This window comes from Danio aesculapii, chromosome 21, assembly GCF_903798145.1.
Source record: "Danio aesculapii chromosome 21, fDanAes4.1, whole genome shotgun sequence".
NCBI lineage: Eukaryota > Metazoa > Chordata > Actinopteri > Cypriniformes > Danionidae > Danio > Danio aesculapii.
In genome coordinates, this window is record NC_079455.1 from 10,499,821 (window position 1) to 10,523,071 (window position 23,251).

The 23,251-nt window shown below is 40.8% G+C and overlaps 1 protein-coding gene across 1 annotated transcript in view; it reads right to left on the bottom strand.

Moving 5' to 3' along the window:
- LOC130215291 (short transient receptor potential channel 5-like) overlaps positions 1 to 23,251 on the bottom strand; it is a 52,810-nt gene that overhangs the window by 19,539 nt on the left and 10,020 nt on the right. Inside the window, exons 2-5 of the mRNA XM_056447216.1 lie at positions 21,678 to 22,199; positions 6,311 to 6,647; positions 2,457 to 2,596; positions 1,676 to 1,998 (exon numbers count right to left, since the gene is read on the bottom strand). Of these exons, the coding sequence (XP_056303191.1) occupies positions 1,676 to 1,998; positions 2,457 to 2,596; positions 6,311 to 6,647; positions 21,678 to 22,199 (1,322 nt within the window). The remainder of the gene's footprint in view (positions 1 to 1,675; positions 1,999 to 2,456; positions 2,597 to 6,310; positions 6,648 to 21,677; positions 22,200 to 23,251) is intronic.

Consider the following 23,251-nt stretch of genomic DNA (forward strand, 5'->3'; position numbering starts at 1 on the left):
CTCACAAATGGATTTAAATCCATAAACAAAGCAGCATGCATCACGTTTTTAATGTGGCTTTAGACGCGATATGAGAATATAAAGAGTTAACCAGATACATTACAAGCGATTAAATGTAAGAAAACACAAATAAATACATAGTTTGCAAGCTAAAGAAAACAAGGAGGCAACCATTTTAATCACACGTACTAACACTTGTAAAATGGAGGAAGAAACTGGTTCATGAACTGTGTACTGTAAAGTTCCTGTCAAGCTCTGACAAAGTCCCATAGATCAATAGTCTTTCCTGATCTTTCCTTTAACAAACGGCCCACAAATCCCTGTTGTAAGCGTGTAGATTGCTGAAGCACTCGTCAGAAAAATGAACACAGCACAAGGCTGGGGCTATAATGATTTTGCAAAAATAAACCTCAACCACTAACTCTTCCCAGTTTCATTCTTGGGTAGGGAAAATAACACTTATTTTCCCTCATACTTCCAATAATATCCAGCTGAGCACAGCGTCTTTGTGGGATGATTCAACTGGCGTCTGCTACAGTGTTCTTCTTCTAATTTTTCTTGCTACTGTGTTTGTGGGCGGGGCCAGGGGGGTTCAATTTTCCTGGGTTTGTGCAGGCAACAAATAGGCAGGGCTTAACTTCTATAACAACGTCACTTCGGCACGGCTAAAGACTCGTTATCAAGACGATTCATTTGAAGCATTATGAGTCGACTCTTTTATAGATGAATTTTATAGATGTTTTAAACACAGTGCACTTTCAGATTTAAGCCTTAGCTGGATATTTTACTTCACGTAGAGCTGTGTTGGGTACTACATGGAAGGTCATTTTCAAAAACCCATAATAGGGGCTCTTTAAACTTTTGTTTATTTATGTTTTAGAACAAATTAGGTTTTAATATTACAACGAAACAAGATAGCATGTAGACCATGCTTGGTTACCCATGTGCTGCTAATTTGGTTTATTGAATGATCATTTACATTATATGTTGATACTTCTGCAACATATTAGCATTGTCAGAAACTTTAATAGTTTCTTCATCAACTTCCAAACAGAATGCACACCCAAAATACCATGCTGGAAATATAGGACATCCCTCAGAAAGTTTCTCATAGGTTATCTCAGCTCCTATGACATTATCATCCATGTAAAAGCTGTAGGCCAAGGCCCCGTCCTTCTGCTGGACGTCACAGGAGAAGATGCTGATCTAACAGTCTTCTCCAGCCACAACCTAAGCTTGTGCCAGGCTTGGCCTTGTCTTTCCATACCTCCAAACCCCCTGGATCTCTTTAACTAACTTCAGCAAAGATCAACTGAAGCCTCAAACTGCATCAGAACTCGTTTAAATGCAAGTTTATTTCTTGCTGGAAATTAACATTCTCTGAAGGAATGAACACTGTACTCAGGGGAGTAAAAGCAAAAAAAGTAAAAGCATCTAGTAAAATCATTTAGTAAAATCTAAAAATTACAGCTAATTAGGATTAATTGTTAATATTTTTCCTTGAGCTAATTTGCACGAGTGTGAAAATCTACTTATTGAATTATTGAATGGCCACTTGTGTAAGATTGCTCAGATGCAATGTATATTATTTCCATAATAGGCACTTAAAACTGTAATTTTTTTTTTCTCAGTAGCCTAAATATTCTAGTAAATAACTAAATGCTTTTTCACTCACGTGGAGAAGGCATTATTCTGCTTCTCACAACGAATCCCTTTGCAGTTGTTAGGCTCTTCAGATGCCTTTGTCTCATAGTAGAAATAGAGTTGGTTGAGGCCATTGGCAAAGGCCAGAAGCACCAGACAGTAGATGAAAAGAAACTTGAGAATGTCCAGCAACATGCGACCGAGAGAGATTTGCAGTGGGCCCAAGTGAGAGTTGGCAGTGAACAAAGAGATGAGACGCAGGGAGCTGAAGATGTTGGCAATAGCAAATAGAGCCTCAGCGATGAGTGTTGGGTGCCACATTTCCCACTCCACACGAGGACGAGAGCTGTTATACTAATGGATAAAAATGAAATAATTCAGTACTGTTAAAACCTTATTTCTACAACACATTTGCAATACTGGCTAAATTATATACTGTTGAAGTCAGGATTAAATCCCCCCCCTGATTTATTAGCCTACAGGTTAGAGTAATTAGGCAAGTCATTGTATACTGATTGTTTGTTCTGTAGACTATCGAAAAATATATATAGCTTAAAAGGGCTAATAATTTTGACCTTAAAATGTTTTATAAAAAATTTAAAACTACTTTTATTCTATCTGAAATAAAATAAGACTTTCTCCAGAAGAAAAAAATATTATCAGACATACTGTGAAAATTTCCTTGCTCTGTTAAACATAATTTAGGAAATATTTAAAAAAAGAAAAAAATCAAAGGGGGGGGGGGGGGGGGCGGCTAATAATACTGATTCTACTCTATTGTGGAAAGGTGAATGAAAAGCAATGCTAAGCACCTTAAAGTAAGCCACCATTTTAAGAGATATAGTGGCCAGGTAGAGTGAGTTCATTGCAAAATCCATCAGGTTCCACCAGTCATGGATGTACTCTGTGAAACCTCCATCCCACATCTCTTTAATCTCTGCCCAGATGAAGCCTGCAATGTAAAAAGAACAACAACAAAAATACACCAACAGCAAAACCATACAATTTTACACTTTTTATTTTTAGCACAGAATTCACTAAATTAAAGTTATTTCTTCTGCATTATTGCAGTGTGCATAACAAACATTTCTATTCTTTTCTTTCTTAGTTTTTATAACCTCAATTCGTTAACACAACATAGAATAAAGAAACTTAGGTTTCAGAAAAAGATGACTTATATGCAGAATGAAGTCACATGCATTGCTCAGATGTGATGTTTTTCACAGACTTCAACAGAGTGTAAAAATCTTGATGGTTCTGTGGGTTTCGTCTATCAAATTTCATCTTTATTTGGTATTTTCTATTGAATTCAAGTTAGGGTATTGACTGGGCCATTCTATAGCTTGATTTTCTTTTTTGAAACCATTTAAGAGTTTCCTTGGCTGTGTTTTGGATCATTGTCTTGTTGAAATGTCCACTCTGGTTTAATCTTTATCATCCTGCTAATGTAGATGTTGAAATGAAGCAGCTGATATCAATTTACACTGACGAAGGGCAGAGGGTTGCTGAATAATTTCTGAGAGATTTCAGCTGCTGTCTGGGCTTTCACTGCCTTTCTACATCCCCCTTTCTTCATGTGTTCAATACATCTTTTCTGTGTCATTTCATTTTATTACACATAACTTAATTGTAAGCTAATTAGATTTGTTTTCTTTTCATATATGGATTTCTTTGGTTGTTTTCAACATCTGTTAAAAATTTCAGCAGCAGCATTAGAAGCATGTTTTGCTGAGAAAAATAGTGACATGTTGAATACTTATTCCCTATACATATAGTGCATCCGGAAAGTATTTATAGCGCTTCACTTTTTCCACATTTTTTATGTTACAACCTTATTCCAAAATGGATTTCCTCAAAACTCTACACACAACTCCCCATAATGAAAATGTGAAAAAAATTACTTTTTTAATTGTTGCAAATTTATTAAAAATAAAAAACCTGAATAATCACATTTACATAAGTATTCACAGCCTTTGCCATGATGCTCTAAATTGAGCTCAGGTACATTCTTTTTCCACTGATCATTCTTGAGATGTTTCAGCAGCTTAATTGGAGTTCATCTGTGGTAAAGTCAGTTGATTGGGCATGATTTGAAATGGCATACACCTGTCTATATAAGGTCCAAAGGTTGAAAGTGCATGTCAAAGAACAAACCAAGCATGAAGATAAAGAAATTGTTTGTAGACCTCCGAGACAGTATTAAGGCTAGGGAAGGTTACAGAAAAATGTCTGCTGCTCTGATAGCTCCAATGAGCACAGTGGCCTCCATCATCCGTAAGTTGGAGATAATTGGAACCACCAGGACTCTTCCTAGAGCTGGCCGGCCATCTAAGCTGAGTGATTGGGGGGAAGGGCCTTAGTCAGGGAGGTGATCAATAACCCGATGGTCACTCTGTCTACGCTTCAACGTTCTTCTGTGGAGAGAGGAGAACCTTACAAAAGGACAACCATCTGAGCAGCAATTCACCAATCAGGCCTGTATGGTGTATGGAAGCCCCTCCTTGCCTGGAATTTGTCAAAATGGCCCAAAGCACACCACCAAAATATCAATGGAGTGGCTTCACAACAACTTGGTGAACGTCATTGAGTGGCCCAGCCAGAGCCCAGACCTAAATCCTATTGAACATTTCTGGAGAGATCTGAAAATGGCTGTTCACCGTCGCTTCCCATCCAACCGGATAGAGCTTGGGAGATACTGCAAAGAGGAATGGGCAAAAATACCCAAAGACAATTGTGCCAAGCTTGTGGCATCATATTCAAAAAGACTTGAGGCTGTAATTGTTGCCAAAGTCATTGAAAATAGATATTTTCATTGTTTCAATACATTCTGCTCGGCTTCATATTCACTGTAATAAAGGAAACTCAATTTCCTCAGATTGCACCTGGCGCCTGTTATCCAGACTACAGATAATTTGTTTCAAGCCTCCACTTGAAACATTCTGGGCTTGCGTGTTTTCAGAAAAAAACCTCAAGCCATTGTAATAACTGAGGCAGTGTGTGATCAGTTCTGAACTGAGGCTTAAGGTGTGATTTTCTCTGCTTTTGTCTTGAAGTCCTTCAATTATTATATCAATAATGCATGAGCATTCAATTACTTGATCAGGTTGATACAACCATAGCTGGATCTATTTCTGGTAACACTTTACTTTAAAAAGGTGTTCATCAGACATCGATAATCATGACATGTCAAGAAAATGAATAATATTTTATGCATACTTATGACATTGGATATCATTTGCTCATAAGTCATTCGCTCGTATGTCATATAGGCCATTGTTTGTGATGTCCTCGTTATGGCAACTTGACATAAACAAATACATCATAACCTGTCTTTGAATTTTTCATGACAACTTGACACTGCCAAGACAATAAAACCTGTTGTCCTAACAAAGACATCTCAAAAATATCAGCTTTGCATTTAAATTGTGTAGTCTTACTTACACTCACCGGCCACTTTATTAGGTACACCTTACAAGTACAAGGTTGGTCCCTCTTTTGCCTTCAGAACTGCCCTAATCCTCCTTTTTTCCCCATTCTAATGCTCAGTTTGAACTACAGCAGATCATCTTGACCACGTCTACATACCTAAATGCATTGAGTTGCTGCCATGTGATTTTCTGATTAGTAATTTGCATTAACAAGCAGTTGGACAGGTGTACCTAATAAAGTGACCGGCCCCTCAAAGTGGGGCCGACTACTCTAAAGCTGCGGTCACATTGGGCTTTTCCTCCCATAGACTTCCATTCATACGCACGTGAATACGTCAGACCGGAAACGCGGGGTCATGCGTCAAGTTTCGCATGTTGCTGCGGTGCAAAGTTCAATCTTGGTGAACTCTGACCTGCGAAATCGCATCACTTGACTGCGTGAGACCAATCGAGGATGAAAACATGACCTCTCTGGACAGATATTTAAAGCATGGAGCAATCGCTAGCTTTTTTAAATGTCTAATCATCTTGTTTAATCCCGCCCCTTTTCGCAGCGCCGCACGACAGAATTTCGCACACACAAAGCCCGGTGTGACCGTAGCTTTACTGCTTCAGGAATGAGCCAGCTAATTATTGTTTCTTCATTAGTTGGGCTAAATGCATATTTGAGACTACATGTTTCACACTTTGTATCCCAGCTTAACAGTGTCCGCCCGCTTAATTCTGCTTTATTGTCTGAGTAAAAAAAGAAAAGAAAAAAAAACTATTTGAAAAGAAGTTTACAGAAGCATTTTTGTTCAAAACACTAACAATACTCTAGTACTTAATACTCTAATAATTAAATAATTGGAATGACTCATGCAATTTAGTCATTTAAAGTAATCAAAGTAAGCTATTTAAGCAAGCAAGCATGTTAAACAGCTTGAAATTATTTGTCTTCTGAGAAAATCTCAGAAAATAAAATCAATAAAATCAAAAAATAGCTTCCATTCCGCTAACATTGATTTTCTGATGACATCAGTTTGACGGCTTAGATAGATTACCACTTCCTTACATTAGTTTGTGGCTAGTAATAGACGGTAAGGAGAAGCAGTGATAAAACCATGGCCTTTATGCAATATTTACCTGCATTTGGAAAAACATCACAATATCTATCTATCCATCCATCCATCTATCCATCCATCCATCCATCCATCCATCCATCCATCTATTGTACTCAATGTCCCAAAAAGTCTTACCTAGAACCCAAGGTAAGATCATCCACTCAACAAATGTTGGAGGAGGTCCCTGTACATGCAGATCAGTCTGAACAATATGCTGTGAAGCGAGGAGAAGGAGGAAGAGGAAGGTCAGGTAGGAGGCTGTGTGGCAGATGAACTTGATGAATGGTTTCTTAATGAAGGTTCCCAGTGTGCTCTTTGGAGCCAGAAGGTATATGATGGAGAATACAGGGAAGAGCAGACCAATGATGAAGCATGTGACAAGTTTCACTGCCCAATGACGTCGCCTCCAACCCGGAAATCCATCATACCACAGTGTTGCCAGGAGTTGTTGGCAGTTGGGCTGAGCAACAAACTGAAATAATATAATAGTTTTGTATTAATGAGCGAGTGAAAATTCTTGACAAATACATATACAGTGCATCCGGAAAATATTCATAGCACTTTTTCCACATTTTTTCCACAATTTATCATGTTACAGCCTTATTCCAAAATGGATTAAATTCATTTATTTCCTCAAAATATTACACAACATTCTATATTATTATAATATTCTATAATATAATATATTATATAATATTCTATTTAAAATTCTATACCTCATAATGACAATGTGAAAAAAAGATTTTTTTGAAATTGTTGCAAATTTATTAAAAAAAAAACCTGAAAAATCGCATGAACATAAGTATTCACAGCCTTTGCTCAATGCTTTGTTGATGCACCTTTGGCAGCAATTGCAGCCTCAAGTCTTTATGAATATGATGCAACAAGCTTGGTGCACCTGTCTTTGAGAATTTTTGCCCATTCCTCTTTGCAGTACCTCTCAAGCTTCATCAGGTTGGGTGGGAAGCCATGGTGGACAGCCATTTTCAGATCTCTCCAGAGATGATAAATTGGATTGGCCACTCTACCATACAGGCCTGATTGGTGGATTACTGCACAGAGGGTTGTCCTTCTGTAAGGTTCTCCTCTCTCCACAGAAGAACGCTGGAGCTCAGACAAAGTGACCATCGGGTTATTGATCACCTCCCTGACTAAGGCACTTCTCCCCCGATCACTCAGTTTAGATGGCCGGCCAGCTCTAGGAAGAGTCCTGTGGGTTCCAAACATCTTTAACTTATGGATTGAAAGCTTTTTTCATTGGAACCTTTAGAGCAGCAGAAATTTTTCTGTAACCTTCCCCAGCCTTGTGCCTTGAGACAATCCTGTCTCGGAGGTCTACAATACCTTTGTCTTCATGCTTGGTTTGTGCTTTGACGTGCATTGTCAACCCTGGGACCTTATATAGACATGTGCATGCCTTTTCAAATCATTTCCAATCAGCTGAATTTACCACAGGTGAACTGCAATTAAGCTGCTGAAACATCTCAAGAATGATCAGGGGAAACAGAATGTACCTGAGCTCAATTTAGAGCTTCATGGCAAAGGATGTGAATACTTATGTACATGTGATTTTTCAGGTTTTTTATTTTGAATAAATTTGCAACAATTTCAATCAGCACACAGGTATTTTGCAAAAAAATATATATATATATATATACTTTGCTACTTAGTATATATGATTAATTAAAAGCATATGAAAATATTTTTGATTTGCATTCTGTTTTGTTTTATTTAATTGACTCAAAGTATTTGTGTTCCACTATTGTAATTTGCTGTTATGTTTTTTTTAATTGTTGATTTTACGATTTGATCGTTTCGAACAGAAATTTCATACATAAAATTTCTTTAACAAAAAATACATTTCAACATGGTCAAAAATGGAGTAGGATGAAGCATAAGCTTCCACCCCATTATCACACACATCATTCGTCTATTACTCAAACAAATTTCTTCTTTTACTTATCTCTTCTTTTTACATGAAACATATGAGCTTTGCATGATATATATTTCATCCTTTTGGCATCTTTGACATATCATATGTTTGATTCCATTTGTACACAAAATATTGCAAACAGCCATTAACTGAAATTTCATCATACCTTTCTCATTTTATTCTTTTTTTAATCACCTCTATTCATCATTATATTCCTTCAAAATATATATATATTATGCAACTTTTTAAATTGATTAATATCCTGACATTGTTTGAGAATCTGTTCTATACTATTTCATAATTTCACACCACATACAGACATGCACAAACTTTTCAAAGTTGTCCTTGTTTTCAACCTAAAATTTTGTTCTTCTCTCAGATTATATCCCCATTGTCTTTCTTTAAAAAACTTTTGTATGCATTTTGAAAGTAATTTATTCCTAGCTTTAAACATAAATTGTGCTGTTTTAAATTTAACCAAATCATTAAACTTAAGTATCTTCAATTTAAAAAATAAAGGATTTGTATGCTCCAAATACCCAACTTTTTCTGCATTGTAGATAAGGATCGTGAGTTAGATGCATGTGTTCCCCCGAATTTCAACACAATAACTCATATATGGCAACATAAGTGTGTTTTATAATACATACATTGATTTATTGTCCAGGATAAATCTTGCTTTATACACTAATACAACAGTTTTTACTAATGTTGATATCACATTATTTATCTGCGGCTTCCAACTAATTTTGTCCAATACAACACCAAGAAACTGCTCATACTCTTTCTATAACTTCATTATCAATTTTTAAATCTATATTATGACTACTTTTTAATTTTTCAAATAGCATAACCTTTGTTTTACTTATATTTAATGATAATTTGTTTACGTCAAACCACAATTTCAATGTATTAATTTCTGTTTTAATCAACTCTATAAGTTTTGGTAAATTACCCCAGAACAAAAGATACTTGTTTCATCTGCAAATAAAATAAACTTAAACAACTCTGATATCTTACACATATCATTAAAGTAAATTATAAACAGTATTGGACCTAAAACTGATCCTTGTGGTATGCCACAATTTACATTTAGGTATGAAGATTTATGGTTGCCAATTTTCACGAACTGTTGCCTATTTTTAAATAACTGCTTATCCAATCTAAGGCTACTCCTCAAATACCATACTTTTCTAATTTATTTATCAATATATTATGATTTATTGTATAAAATGCCTTCTTTAAATCTATTCCAACCACCAAATTCCAACCACCTTCTCCTTTTAATCTTATTAGTAATTTCCTCAATATGTTCCTCGGTTGAATGTTGCTTTGAATAAAAATATCTGCTAAAAGAATAAATGTGAATGTTTCGTGTTAAAATATGACTGGGGCATGTATATGTTATGTTAAAATGTTTATTTTATTTGTTTATTGTTAACTATCGATTAAGAAAACCTAAATACACTGATTTACACTCAAAAAATTATGTTTGCTGCTTGTTCAAATTACTTATTTAAAAGGAGTTGAAACAACACAATTATTCTGTTTTTTTGGGAGTTAAAACTTAATTGTTGTACGTTCAATCCACATAAATCTGTAAAAATGATTAACTTAAATTAATCAATTTGTGTTGGGACAACATGAAGGAACTGTGTGGAACCCAGCATTTTTTACAGTGTACATAAGCATAACACTTATTAAAAAGTTTTATAGTGGATAAGTATCATGAAACACATGGTCACACTTTATTTTGATCATCTGATTGTTGAATTAATTTACACTGCATCTACATGCCAACTAATTCTTATTAGATTATAAGAAGACTGTTAGGTTGGGGTTAGGGTTACAGTAAGTAGACATGTACTTGCAAAATTTCTTATAGTCAGTTAAATGTCTGTTGAAGGAGCACTATCAACAGATATTAAGCAGACAGTCTACTAAAATGGACCATCAAAATAAAATGTTACCAAACTAATTAATATTAAAATAATAATATTGAAATGGTTAAGGCATTTCAGATTGACCAAAACAACATTTCAGATGTTTTAGAATGTGGTTGGCCGCAGGTTAGTCCATTATTGCGTCTCATCACACACATTTTGCACAAATGCACATACTGGAATTTATTCAGTAAAAGTATTTCCATCATAGTTAATGCGCATCTTTTCATATCGAATAAAAAGTTTATCCTACCCAGTTATACGCATACGTTTAAATGCATTTTCAAAATGTATGTGTTTCTTTGCGTTTCCATCAAGCATTTTTATGCAGAAATCCAAAATGTGCATAGAAATAGGTGGATGAAAACATAGCTAATGTTAGAGCTAATCTGAGATTTATTTTTGCATTTAAAAAAGAAAGTTTAAAAAAGTTTCAAAGATTTCCTTTTACTATCTGACCTACATTGCTCTGCAGTATTATCATGAAAGCAATCAGTTCTGCTGTGAGATGCTACACAGACAACTGACTGAAAGCACTTGAACTGTTAACAACTTGAATTGTTACCTCTTATACAAGCATTTCACAATAACTCCATTAGCATTAGAAAGTAACTGTTATGAAAACGCCCCAGTTACAATAACATTTGTTTTCTAAGATAAGGGAGTGAGTGTTGCATTTATGTACTGTATAAATGCATTGGGAAAACACTTTTTTAGTCAAATACTAAAGTATTGGACAAATTTGTGGAAACTGCACAAAACAATGGCATTTTAGCATCCAATGGCATTTTAACAATGGCAAGTTTTACATCCAAGCTGTAAAATCTGGGAAAAAATAGGACTGCGATGACACAGATGTCCTGAATAGGGATTTTATGATACCAGGCACAGGAGAAGGCCATCCTCTGAGAGGACTGGGCATTAACTACAATTAGGCATTGCACATCTTCAGAGGTGTAAGCTAATTCAATAGCATTTACTATCCGATTTTGTTTACATATACTTTAATGCCCTGAAGTTTTTCACACTTTGTTATTTAATGTTTTAAATTTTTATTATTACTTTTTCAATTAGCATATTACTGTTTTTCTCAGTGGCTTTGGTGCATTTCTCAAAACACTATTTACATCAACACAATGTGGCCATCAACACCACATCAACACAGCCCGGACCATCTCCCTACACAGCCATCAACACCACATCAACACAGCCCGGACCGTCTCCCTACACGGCCATCAATACCACATCAACACAGCCCGGACCATCGCCCTACACAGCCATCAACACCTCCAGCCATCTTCCTCTCCCCCCCTGCTCTTCAGATCAGTGAGGATCATGTACGTCAGATCTTCAGTAAACAGAAGAGAAGGAAAGCACCAGGGCCAGATGGTGTCTCACCAGCCTGTCTGAGAACCTGCGCTGACCAGCTGGCTCCCATTTTCTCACATATCTTCAATAGATCACTGGAACAGCGCAAAGTTCCATCCTGCTTTAAGCGCTCCACCATCATCCCAATCCCGAAGAAGCCAAAGATCACAGGACTCAATGACTACAGACCTGTGGCTTTAACATCTGTGGCCATGAAGTCATTCGAAAGACTGGTGCTAACATATCTGAAGGACATCACTGGACCCCTGCTGGACCCCCTGCAGTTCGCCTATAGAGCAAACCGGTCTGTGGATGATGCAGTCAACTTGGGACTGCATTATACCCTACAACATCTGGACAAACCAGGGAACTACGCAAGGATTCTGTTTGTGGACTTCAGTTCTGCCTTTAACACCATTGTCCCATCACTGCTTGAGTACAAACTGGCCCAGCTCTCTGTTCCTAGCTCTGTCTGTCAATGGATCACCAGCTTTCTGACAGATAGACAACAGCTAGTCAGAATGGGCAAAATCACATCCGACAGCCGCACCATCAGCACTGGTGCCCCCCAGGGATGTGTTCTTTCTCCACTGCTCTTCTCCCTGTACACCAACAACTGCACTGCAAAAGACCCCTCCATCAAACTCATTAAGTTTGCAGACGACACTACTGTTATCGACCTCATCCAGAACGGTGACGAGTCTGCATACAGACAGGAGGTGGAGCGGCTGGCGTTATGGTGCAGATACAACAACCTGGAGCTGAACACGCTCAAAACAGTGGAGATGATAGTGGACTTCAGGAGAAACCCCCCTGCACTCCCCCCACTCACCATCATGAACAGCACTGTGGCTGCAGTAGAGTCATTCAGGTTCCTGGGCACCACCATCTCTCAGGATCTGAAGTGGGACATTCATATAGACTCTATTGTGAAGAAAGCCCAGCAGAGACTGTACTTCCTTCGTCAGCTGAGGAAGTTTAACCTGCCACAGGAGCTACTCGTACAGTTCTACTCAGCTGTCATCCAATCCATCCTCTGCACTTCAATCACCGTCTGGTTCGTCTCAGCTGCCAAAACCGACCTCCGTAGACTACAGCGAATAGTCCGGACTGCTGAACGAATCACTGGCACAACCCTTCCTACACTTCAAGAACTGTACTCTTCCAGAGTGAGTAAAAGGGCTCGCAAAATCATTCTGGACGCCTCACACCCAGCACACTACCTGTTCGAACTGTTACCGTCTGGTCGGCGCTTCAGAGCACCAAGCACAAAAACAGCCAGACACAGGAAAAGTTTCTTTCCTCAGGCTGTCTACCTTATGAACAGTTAAATATTCCCCTACTGTGCAATAAATATGTGCAATACTTTCTCATACGCACTTGTACACAGCACCTTATATCAATATACAATGCAATACTCTCTACATTCGCACTTGTACACAGCACCTTATAACCTGTATATTTATAACAATCTGTACATACAACTCAACATCCAGGTTTCTTCACTAACCGCATCTGTTTAATGTTCATCATTTTTTATTATTATTTTATTTTATTTTTTTGTTTTTGTTATTATTTTGTGTTGTCACTTGTCACTTTATGTACACTGGAAGCTTCTGTAGCCAAAACAAATTCCTTGTGTGTGTGAAGCACACTTGGCAATAAAACTGATTCTGATTCTGATACATTTGCACAACAGTTAATACATTTCTCAAAACAATTAGTCATTTGTGCACATCATAGTAGCATTTTCTCATTCCTTCCAACAAACTGCAAATGCTTTTGGACATGCATCAATTGCTTTCACACAACTCTGCTGTTCCCCTTCGGATGGGGAACTCCAATGCTATGTGGAAACTTCCACTATGGGGATTTCGTCAGAATCCAATCATCTGAAAGAGTATAAAAACGGGCCAATGAAATGCCAATGAGTTGGCAGCGTGAGCGTGCACAGCTGGCGTCAATGACGATCAGTCATGCTATAAAGACGCAGCCAGTGCCATGCTTGACATCCTTTCGCTTTCAGAGCCTTTCACGAAGCTTCTGAGAGAGTCTTTGAGGGTATCTCCAACCTGTGTCTACAGAAAGAGATCGAGAAGCAGCTTCTCCCGGTCCAGAGCGCGTATACGCAGTGGCAGATGGTCGAGCTGGGTATTTCTCCCTTGCCTGGCGTCCTTTGGGTCCGGTCCTCCAAGAGCGGTTTGTATATAGGAAAAAAGCTTTCCTAAAAGAGCAACACGGTCGTGCAGCGCGTCTTTTTCAAGACGTCACTCCGACCGTGCGTTTCTGGATGCGGTGGTTTCCTATCCCCGGATGATGGGCACGAGCACAGCGTTTCATGTCTGGGGGTCCAGCATGTTAATGCGGTGCTCGCGGGCAGTGCATGCCATCACTGATGTCATGTCTGTTGCGCAGTTAAGATCGCGGCTCGCTCTTGCAAAAGAGCCACCCACCCCAGTTGTCCCCCGCACTGCGGTTGGCACTCGGGCAGATCTGAGGGTTTCAGTGGGAGTAAATCCGCCGCCCCCGGGCCGCGGACCTCTCGCTCCTCCACGCGCTCCATCCAAGCTTCAGGTGAAGAGAAGCGCTCCGTCCTTGGATGGTCGCTCTCTCACCTGATGACACCGGGGGTCAGATGTCCATCGCTGCATCGGAGGATGGGCTGTCATTGTCTGATGAGGATGCGAGCCCGCTCGCTCCCTCCCTCCGGGGTGCAGAGCGCGGCGTTAGCATCTAAAAAGCAGATGTGATGGCCGTGCTTTCTCGGGCTGCTTCGGCCGTGGGTCTGGTGATGGTTTATCCCCCAGCCCCGCGGCCGGACCGACTAGATGGGTGTGATGTGGAGGATATAAGGAGGCAAGACCTTCAAAGCCTCCCGTCCCCTTCTTCCCGGAAGTGCACAGTAAACTCACGCTGTCCTGAGGGCACTTTTTTCTGCCCGATCTGCGTGTGCTTCCATCCTCACCATCCTTGGAGGTTGGGCTGTCAAGGTCTGACGAGGATTCGAACCCGCTCGCTCCCTCCGGGACTTTGAGCGCGGCGTCGAATCCAGAAGCACTTTGCGGCTGTGCTTCCCCAGGCTGCTTCGGCCGTGGCTCTGGAGATGGTTTATCCCCCAGCCCCGCGGCCGTACCGATTAGAGGGGTGTGGAGGATGAAGGCGAGACCTTCTAAGCCTCCCCATCCCCTTCTTCCTGGATGGGCACAGTAGGCTCACGCAGTGTGCTGCGTGCGCCTTCCCCCTCACCATGCACGCTATGGCCACCTACCAGCGCTACCAAGCGCAGGCGCTGGCCCGGCTGCGAGAGGATGGTTCTGACCCAGGACTGAGCATGCGCTCCGCACCGCAACCGACTATGCTCTTACAAAAAAAAAAAAAAAAGTCGGCTGTGTGTGCCCTGGGAAGGACGATGATCACATCCGTGATCCAGGAATGCCACCTCAGGCTAAACCTGATGATGTGCGTGACCTTGACAAAGTTCGCTTTCTTAACTCACCCATATCCCAGGCTGGCCTGTTCGGCGACACTGGCGGTGAATTCGCCCAGGAATTCACGCTGGTGATAGAGCAGTCGGAGGCGATGGGCGAGTCCCCGCCGAGCCATCCACATCCACTGCTTTTTCGCCGAGGACGCCCGCCTGCATCTTTGCTTCGCTGCACCCGCCTGCGCCTCCGGCTACGCGGCTGCGCCGAGCATCGTGCAGGCAACCAGCGTCCCCCGCCCAGGGAGCCGCTAAGTTCGGTAAAACGGACCGCTAAGCGTCCCTGAGACGGGCCATCTGGGGAAGAGGGAATTTGCTCTTTCCCCGCTGGAGCGCGGGGCCCTTTATTTAACGGCGTAAAAAAATTAAATAAAAAAAAATGCCATAAAATCCTCAGTGAAAGAGCATTTTTCCCCTTCTCCGGATGTGACAGCCCGAACACTGCCAGTCTGGGACGCTATGCCTTCCAGCTCGCAGGATCGGTGCATTTCGCCAATGGCTCATGGAGCACGAGAGAACGGTCTCCTTTCTCTCCACTCCCAGCCCCTCTTCTGGAGTTTGAGTGCAAGACGAGAACATCTCCTCCTCTCCTGCCCTCCCTTGGGACCCCAGCGCTCTCCGGATGAGCCCACTCACTCCACGCTGCCCCGCCGCTGGCACGTCAGCGATCGTGCGGGTGGAACCATTTGCGGGGGCTCTGCCTGCCTGGTTAGCGTGGGCCAGCCCAACGCAATGGCTCATCCATACGATCAGACTCGGCTATGCGATGCAGTTCGCGAAACGGCCTCCCAGGTTCACGGGCGTGTATTTCACCAGGGTCAGTCCTGCGTCCGCCCCTGTCTTGCGAGAGGAGATTGCTGTCCTCCTGGCGAAGGATGCAATCAAGCCGGCCCTCCAGCCGAGATGGAGCGCGGGTTTTACAGCCCGTACTTCATCGTGCCCAAAAAGAGCGGTGGGCTATGGCCAATCCTATATCTGCACGTTTTGAACCGCTGCCTTCACAGGCTGCGCTTCGGAATGCTTACGCAGATGCGCATCACGCGATGCATTCGTCCTCGGGATTGGTTTGCAGCAATAGATCTGAAGGATGCGTATTTTCATATCTCCATACTTCTGCGGTTTGCGTTCGAAGGTCGAGCATGGCAATAAAAGGTCCTCCCCTTCGGACTCTCTCTGTCTCCGCGGGTTTTCACCAAGCTCGCGGTGGGTGCCCTCGCGCCCCTTCGGCACGCGGGCATCCGCACGCTCATTTATCTCGATGACTGGCTGAATTTTAGCCCACTCTCTGGAGCAATTGATTATGCTCAGAGACAAGGTGCTCTGGCACCTCCGCCCGTTGGGGTTTCAGGTCAACCGAGAAAAGAGCAAGCTCGCCCCCGTGTAGAGCATCTCCTTTCTCGTGTTGGAGCTGGACTCGATCACCATGAAGGCGCGCCTCTCACGAGAACGCGCCGAGCTAATGCTGAACTGTCTGAGAGAGTTCGACAGAAAAAAGGTGGTCCCCCTGAAATCATTTCAGAGGCTCCTGGGGCATATGGCATCCATAGCCGCGGCCTCGCTGCTCGGATTGCTCCATATGAGACCACTACAGCATTGGCTTCAAGATCGGGTTCCCAGATGCGCATGGCACGCGGGCACACACCGAGTGACTGTCACTGCGCTGTGTCGCCGCACCCTCACCCCCGGGAAGGACTCCTCCTTCCTACGGGCCAGTGTGCCCCTAGGTCAGGCGTCCAGGCATGCTGTTGTTTCGGCAGATGCCTCCAGTACGGGTTGCGGAGCCGTGTGTAGCGGGCATGCTGCTGCGGACCTGTGGAGGGGAACCCAGCTGCATTGGCATATCAACTGCCTAGAGCTGTTGGCAGTGTTTCTCGCTCTGCGCCACTTTTTACCGGTGCTGAGGGGGCAACACATGCTGGTCAGGACGAACAGCACGGCTGCGGTAGCGTATTTCATCCGGATGGGGGGTATACGCTCGCGCTGCATGTCTCGGCTCGCTCGCCGTCTGCTCCTCTGGAGTACTCTCCCTCCTCGCGACGCCCCAGGTTATCAGCTAGGTTTTGCAGTTTGTACTAATTGTTTTGAGAATTGTTGTGCAAATAGTGTTGTGAGAAATGCATCAAAGTGACTGAGAAAAAACTGTATTTGCACAATGCTGTGAATAAATTAGAATTGCAAAGAGCATATGCAGTAAAAATGTGCAACATACATATTGTGTCTTGTACTCAGTGAGTTTAGTGATGTCTAACTTTACTCTAGTTTTCAAATGGCTGTGCAAAAGTGTCACCAAAATTTGACATTGTTTTGAGAAATGCATTAACTGTTATGATAGTGTTGTGAGAAATGCACCAAAGCGACTGAGAAAAACTGTAATAAAATATTTTCAGCAATATGTATTGTTTATCATTAAGAAGTAAATTAATAATACAAGTTCAAAAAGTACTTCAAGAATATCCCCAAGATTATTACTATAAAGTAAGTAAGATTAGTATTCACCAGAGGCATTGATAAGATTAGTATTCACCAGAGGCATTGATCTTTTGCAGAGGTCATTTTTACTGAGACATTATATAAATCAAATCATGTTGGCTACTTTGTTTCAATAAAAAAATAGAGTTTTGAAAAAGGGGTGTACACACAGCTAATGTTTGTCAGTCAACAATAAACTTCCAATTTTATAGGGTTCCGTTTACAGCATAGATGTTTTAATATAATTACAATACAATCAGTTAAATATACTTAAGCCTACATTTAGTCTTTCAAGCGTAAAATGAGATGAAAACCATGTTGTGCCTTCAGTATCAGCAGGTTTGCGCAGAAATGCAATTAAAAATACTGGGGTAAAATAATTTTTTTACATTTTAAAGACATGAAAAATGAAATTTAATGCAGTGCTTGTTGTCCGGTCTGACACTCACTTAATATTGTATATTTATCAGGCAGGGATTTGTACTGCAAGACAGTTCAGCAGAAGCGCTTAGGCTGGCTGATGGAAAATTAAAAGTCTGTGTGCATACACCCCATTACAGGCCATAATACAATAGCCGCATTTTCACTGTTGGGCCAGTGCAAGCCTGGGCTTTAATTGGGCAGCGCTATGCCAATAGCCCGGGAGCATAAGCAGTGAGGCCGAAATCATGTAGCGTTTCCACTGTCAGGAAAGTAGCAGCACGTCACGTAAACCCTGCCCGCAGAACGTCCCCTGAATCAAACGTCACACAACCAACCCGCCCAGTTTGGCGGGAATCAGGCAGATAAAGTACACCATCGCATCATCACGAAACGATTAAAATGAAGACAACCGAAACAAACAAATGACTCGTCACTGTACAGCATTACATTATGTCTCTACGCTCATTCATTATATTTGTTTACTCGCCGACCGACTGTTGACATAGTACATCCAGTGCTCTCGCCACTAATGGATGGATAACCCAGCGCACCATCCATAATATGAAACCACAGAAATTCTACGGTAATAACTCGATATAAAATGTATTTTATAGCATCCTCGTTTTAATAAACATCGGCAAACATTCAGCCCAAATGCTCCGGTGAGACCTAAAACACATTAATATTTCCCTAGGCTATATGACACTTAATAGGTTATTCCCGCTTATTATTCGGTTATCTTAAGTAAAGGAAACCATTAAGTGTTTCAGGACGAAAAGAGCAAGTAATACAATTTAGTCTAAAGCTTATATTTCATTGTGCTCAGCAGCAATCCACTAATAAAGCTCTACATTTAAAATTTCATTTTTAAATTTTCCATGTCATATAAAAACATAGAACACATTTTTTACTTGCAGTTTTTCCCAAACCGTTTATAAAGCAGCGCTGTGCAGGACTGGATGACAGAAAAGAAGGTAGTTGTGGTTTCACTCACCTGGAAAATGCTCTGTTTGCACGATTTGATTAATATCATCGTATCCAAATACTTTATAAATAATATTTCAAAACTCCTCTGTTGTTTATTGTTTAATGAAATATAATGTTTAAAGGAAATATCACTTATTAAATTAAAACTACTTAATTTTTTTATGCAACAGCTTCACATTTAAAAGGGAAACATAAGGGCGATCATAAGCAAAAAGACCCCTAGCCTATAAGGTGTTTTATGGAATAGCCTATCATAAACTGACCAGCTATATGTTTTTCTTTCCCTTATTTATTTATTTTTTGGTGCATACAGGATCAAAAAACTAGTGTAAGGGTAGCATGCCATCTTTATTAGACTTGGGCAAACTCCACCTCTCTTTCCACTCCACCCCGAAGCCCCAGCTGGCCTTCTTTGGCCCAAGGTATTCAGCGGGCCGAAAAAGGCCGGCGGCTGACCATGAGGAAGCCCTGCTTTGGCTCAATCAGGCCCCAGAAGTGACAGTGGAACCGCGACTGGCCCTGGCTCGACCTGGCATGCTCGCTTTAGGCAATGTAATCGCTTTAATCGATTCAAACTTTTATATCAAACTTGAATTTTAGCCTTTCTTCTATTTCTTTTATTACAACATTCAATCATTTGAAAAATTCAAAAATTTGAAAACGCAGCACTCAGGTGTGCTATAAAAGGCAGCAGGTGAGTTCACGTGTATTCATCAAAAATGGAAGAAGCTAGAAGAAGAGTGAGAATGAGAGGGGGAGATCAAAGAGGAGAAGAAGGAGGTAGAGGAAGAGGAGAAGGAGGTAGAGGAGGAGGCCCAGGTAGAGGAAGAGGAGAAGAAGGAGATAGAGGAAGAGGCCTAGGCAGAGGAAGAGGAGAAGGAGGTAGAGGAAAAGGAGGCAGAGGAAGAGGCCTAGGTAGAGGAAGAAGTAGAGAAGAACTTGAAGAGTTGATAGAACCTGAACAAAGAAGACGAGGACACTGATGGAAGCTGGACAAAAAGTTCTGCCAAATCTCAGCAGAAATAATGTTGAATCAGTAATTTGGACATTTCATCGAGAAAAGGGTAAGCTAACCACACAGTACATTGAAACTTAAGCTTGCTGTACTTATCAATATTGTTTACTGTGACATTTGACAGTAGGCTGCATGTGTATTTTTATTTTTTTTTTTTATATATATATATACAGTATATTTTTCACATAGGATTAAGGGTCAAGGACACCAAGGTGGAAGGGACCTTATGTTCACCCGTGCACAAGAGGCCACCATTGTAAACATGGTTATGGCCAATATTTGCATCAGGCTTTGAGAAATCCAAGCCAATATCATCAACGATGACCGTATTTTTAATAACATCCAACGAGTCTCTCTGTCAACATTAGCTCGAATCCTCAAGAATCAAGTACACATGAAGCAACTGTATCGGGTACCATTTGACAGAAATTCAGAGTGAGTGAAACATCTGCGCACTGAGTATGTGGAGGTATGTATTGTTCATTTTACTGCTATGGTGTGGTATTGTGCACTGCTCATGATGTTCTGGCACAAAAAAAATGTGCAATAGATATTGAATAGCATCCTATTGTCTTGCTGTGTTTCAGAGAGTCTGCAACTGTATGCAGAACAAATTGAGCATGAATTTATATATGGGGATGAGACTGGATTTAACCTTGCAAAAGCACGAAGATGAGGGAGTATGTAATTGTAATTGTAATTGGACATAGGGCAATCACCAATGTGCCAGGGCAGCAAGGGGATAGCATCACCCTCTGCGCTGCAATCACACAAAATGGGGTCCTCCACCACCATGCAATTCTGGGACCTTATAATGCAAATCTAATACTTGCATTTCTTGACAGATTGTATGAGATTGTCAAAGCATTAAACCAAGTGGATCAGATGCAGTACATTGTCGTTTGGGACAATGTCTCATTCCATCGGGCTGCTCTGGTCCAGAATTGGTTCCATGATCACCCGGAATTTGAAGTCTTATACCTTCCCCCATACTCCTCCTTGCTGAATCCAATCGAAGAGTTTTTTCAGCATGGCAGTGGAAGGTATACGACCTGCGGCCCTATGACGGTTGGTCCCTCATTCAAAATGCCATGATCAAATGCAGCCACTGTGCAGATTCGAAGCAGCTCTGTGGATTCATCACTCAAGGTGATTCTTCCAACGGTGCCTTGCCAATGAAGACATAGCCTGTGATGTGGATGAAATCTTATGGCCTGATCCAGCCAGACGGAGAGATGAGGAATAGTTACAGTATTTGTGTTTTGGTTTTTTTTGTATGTACTTCATGCAGTAATTTTTATTTGTCTGTCAGATTTTATTTGTTTCATTGATTTCATTGTTGGTTGATTACTGTAACTGATTATGGTAAGAACTACTGTATTTCTTGAATTGAAATAATTACTTGAAATATTCAGTCTGCAGCATCAGTGTTGTGCAGTGCTTGATAAGTTTATAGTAGGCCTTTTTGTGTACATTCTTCCTATATCTCAAACTAATCATGAAGAATGTTGTGGGTTTGTCACTATTTTGTTTTGTCATCGAAATGATTTCTTACATAAAAATGTCTGCCCAAAAATCTAGCACATGCTATTTCCTAAAATTAGTTTTTTTACAAATGTGTTTTTTATTTATCACAGCAGTGTGCAACTGTCTGCAATAGTGTCTGATCATTGAGGACTGTGTTGGTTAAATAAAAACTAATAGCATTTTCAAAAATATGTGTATGTGTTTTGACTGAAGTGTGTCATTTTGCAAACAATGTAGGAATTCTGCAAATTGAGTGTGGTGTTTGAATAATTGTAATTTATATTTTGAAAAAAGATCCCGGTTTTCAAAATTGTGTGTAAACAATTAAAACACAAAACTTTAGAATGGATACTCACCTCCTTCTGGTGGTACTTGATGGCTAGTTTAAGTTTGGCCAGGTCTCTGCACTCACCGGGGTCCAGCTCCTCACTGTGGTCATCCCGATGGTTGAGGATTGTCTCCAGCTCACGGGAACTACGGGCCTGATCAAGAAGGTCTTTTGCGAAAAGCTTACACTGCTGTGAAAGCTCATCATACTCCTGTCGGAATTCATTCTCCACCTTACTTAGCTCTTTTAGCTCCCAGCCCAGCCTGAACGCTGTAAGGATGGGATCTTCACTTGACAGAGCTATGAGAGAGGGGCTGGCAAGAGCTTTGTAGATGTTTAGGCGTGAACGGGAGTGCCTCAGGCTGTCCACCTCAGAGCTGGATACACATTCCACGCAGTCACAGCGGATTTGGTGTGGTCGAGGGATAGTGACTTTTCGTTGAACTAGGAGCTTGATTATCTCATAGTTATTAGTGTGGGCAGCCAACATGATAGGTGTGATATCAGGCGTAAACTCAGAAAACTGTGTGTCCATCATGAGAGAGGGAACCTTAAAGAGTGAAAACGAAGAAAGCGTTAAATAATTATAATGATCTATTATCCATAAAAGTGAATTTTCACCCAGTAATGACGATTTGCTCACTATTTACTCACCCTCAAGTTGTTCCAAACATATATGAGTTTCTTTCCTCTGTAGAACACTAAAGAAGATTGAAAAATGCTAAAAAGATTTATACAACAGCTCTGTCTGGCTCTCGAATCTGATTGGCTGAAAGCTGTTTAATATTCTGCAATATCAGAACTGGTTCAGCCTCTTTACTCTTGTGTATTACTCCGCCCACGTGACAGCAGATCAATAAACTCACTAGAGTTTGACAAATATTGAAGCTGTTGGACAACATAATGTGCTCTTTAGGCGAGAATGTAGTTGTTTAGATTGCAAACTTAGTTTATTAAGGATAGTGCTTATTTTAATTATATATAATTTCATTTCGACATCCATCCAAAGACTTGAAGTTGTCTATCCACAAAATGGCAACAGAGACCACATAATAAGTCCTTACAGGTGAAAAACCTTCTACACTCTCTGAAATAAAGGTACCTGTATTGCTCATGTACCTTTATTTCTGAGAGTGTACAGCTGATCAAACCATTATTAAACTGGTAAGTAACATTCTGTCGATCTCTCTCTTTTGTGTGTTATAGTGTAATGTTTATACCATATAATTGTAATGTATTAAGTATGTGATGGGACTCACATATCAGGAATGTATGTATTTAGTGTTGGCCACTCTTTTTATTACCCTGAGGTACTTTTTGGTTGGTGATCTGATTCGTTACCGCAGACAAGTTCAGTAAACAGAAAGAAAAAAGAAATGCACAACAGTAATCTGGTAGTATTTGTGCTGCCTTGGCTTTTTAAATTATAATTACAACAGAAAATAAATACTGGGAAATCTCCGTAGACTGATGGCATTTCATGCCGTTCAGCCTTATAATCTTAAAATGTCAGCAAAGTCATCTGTTTTGGCATCACTTTAGACATTATGCTAGAGAATCATTCAAATACTAGCTCTAAAGTGACGTTTGTGAATGAGCAAT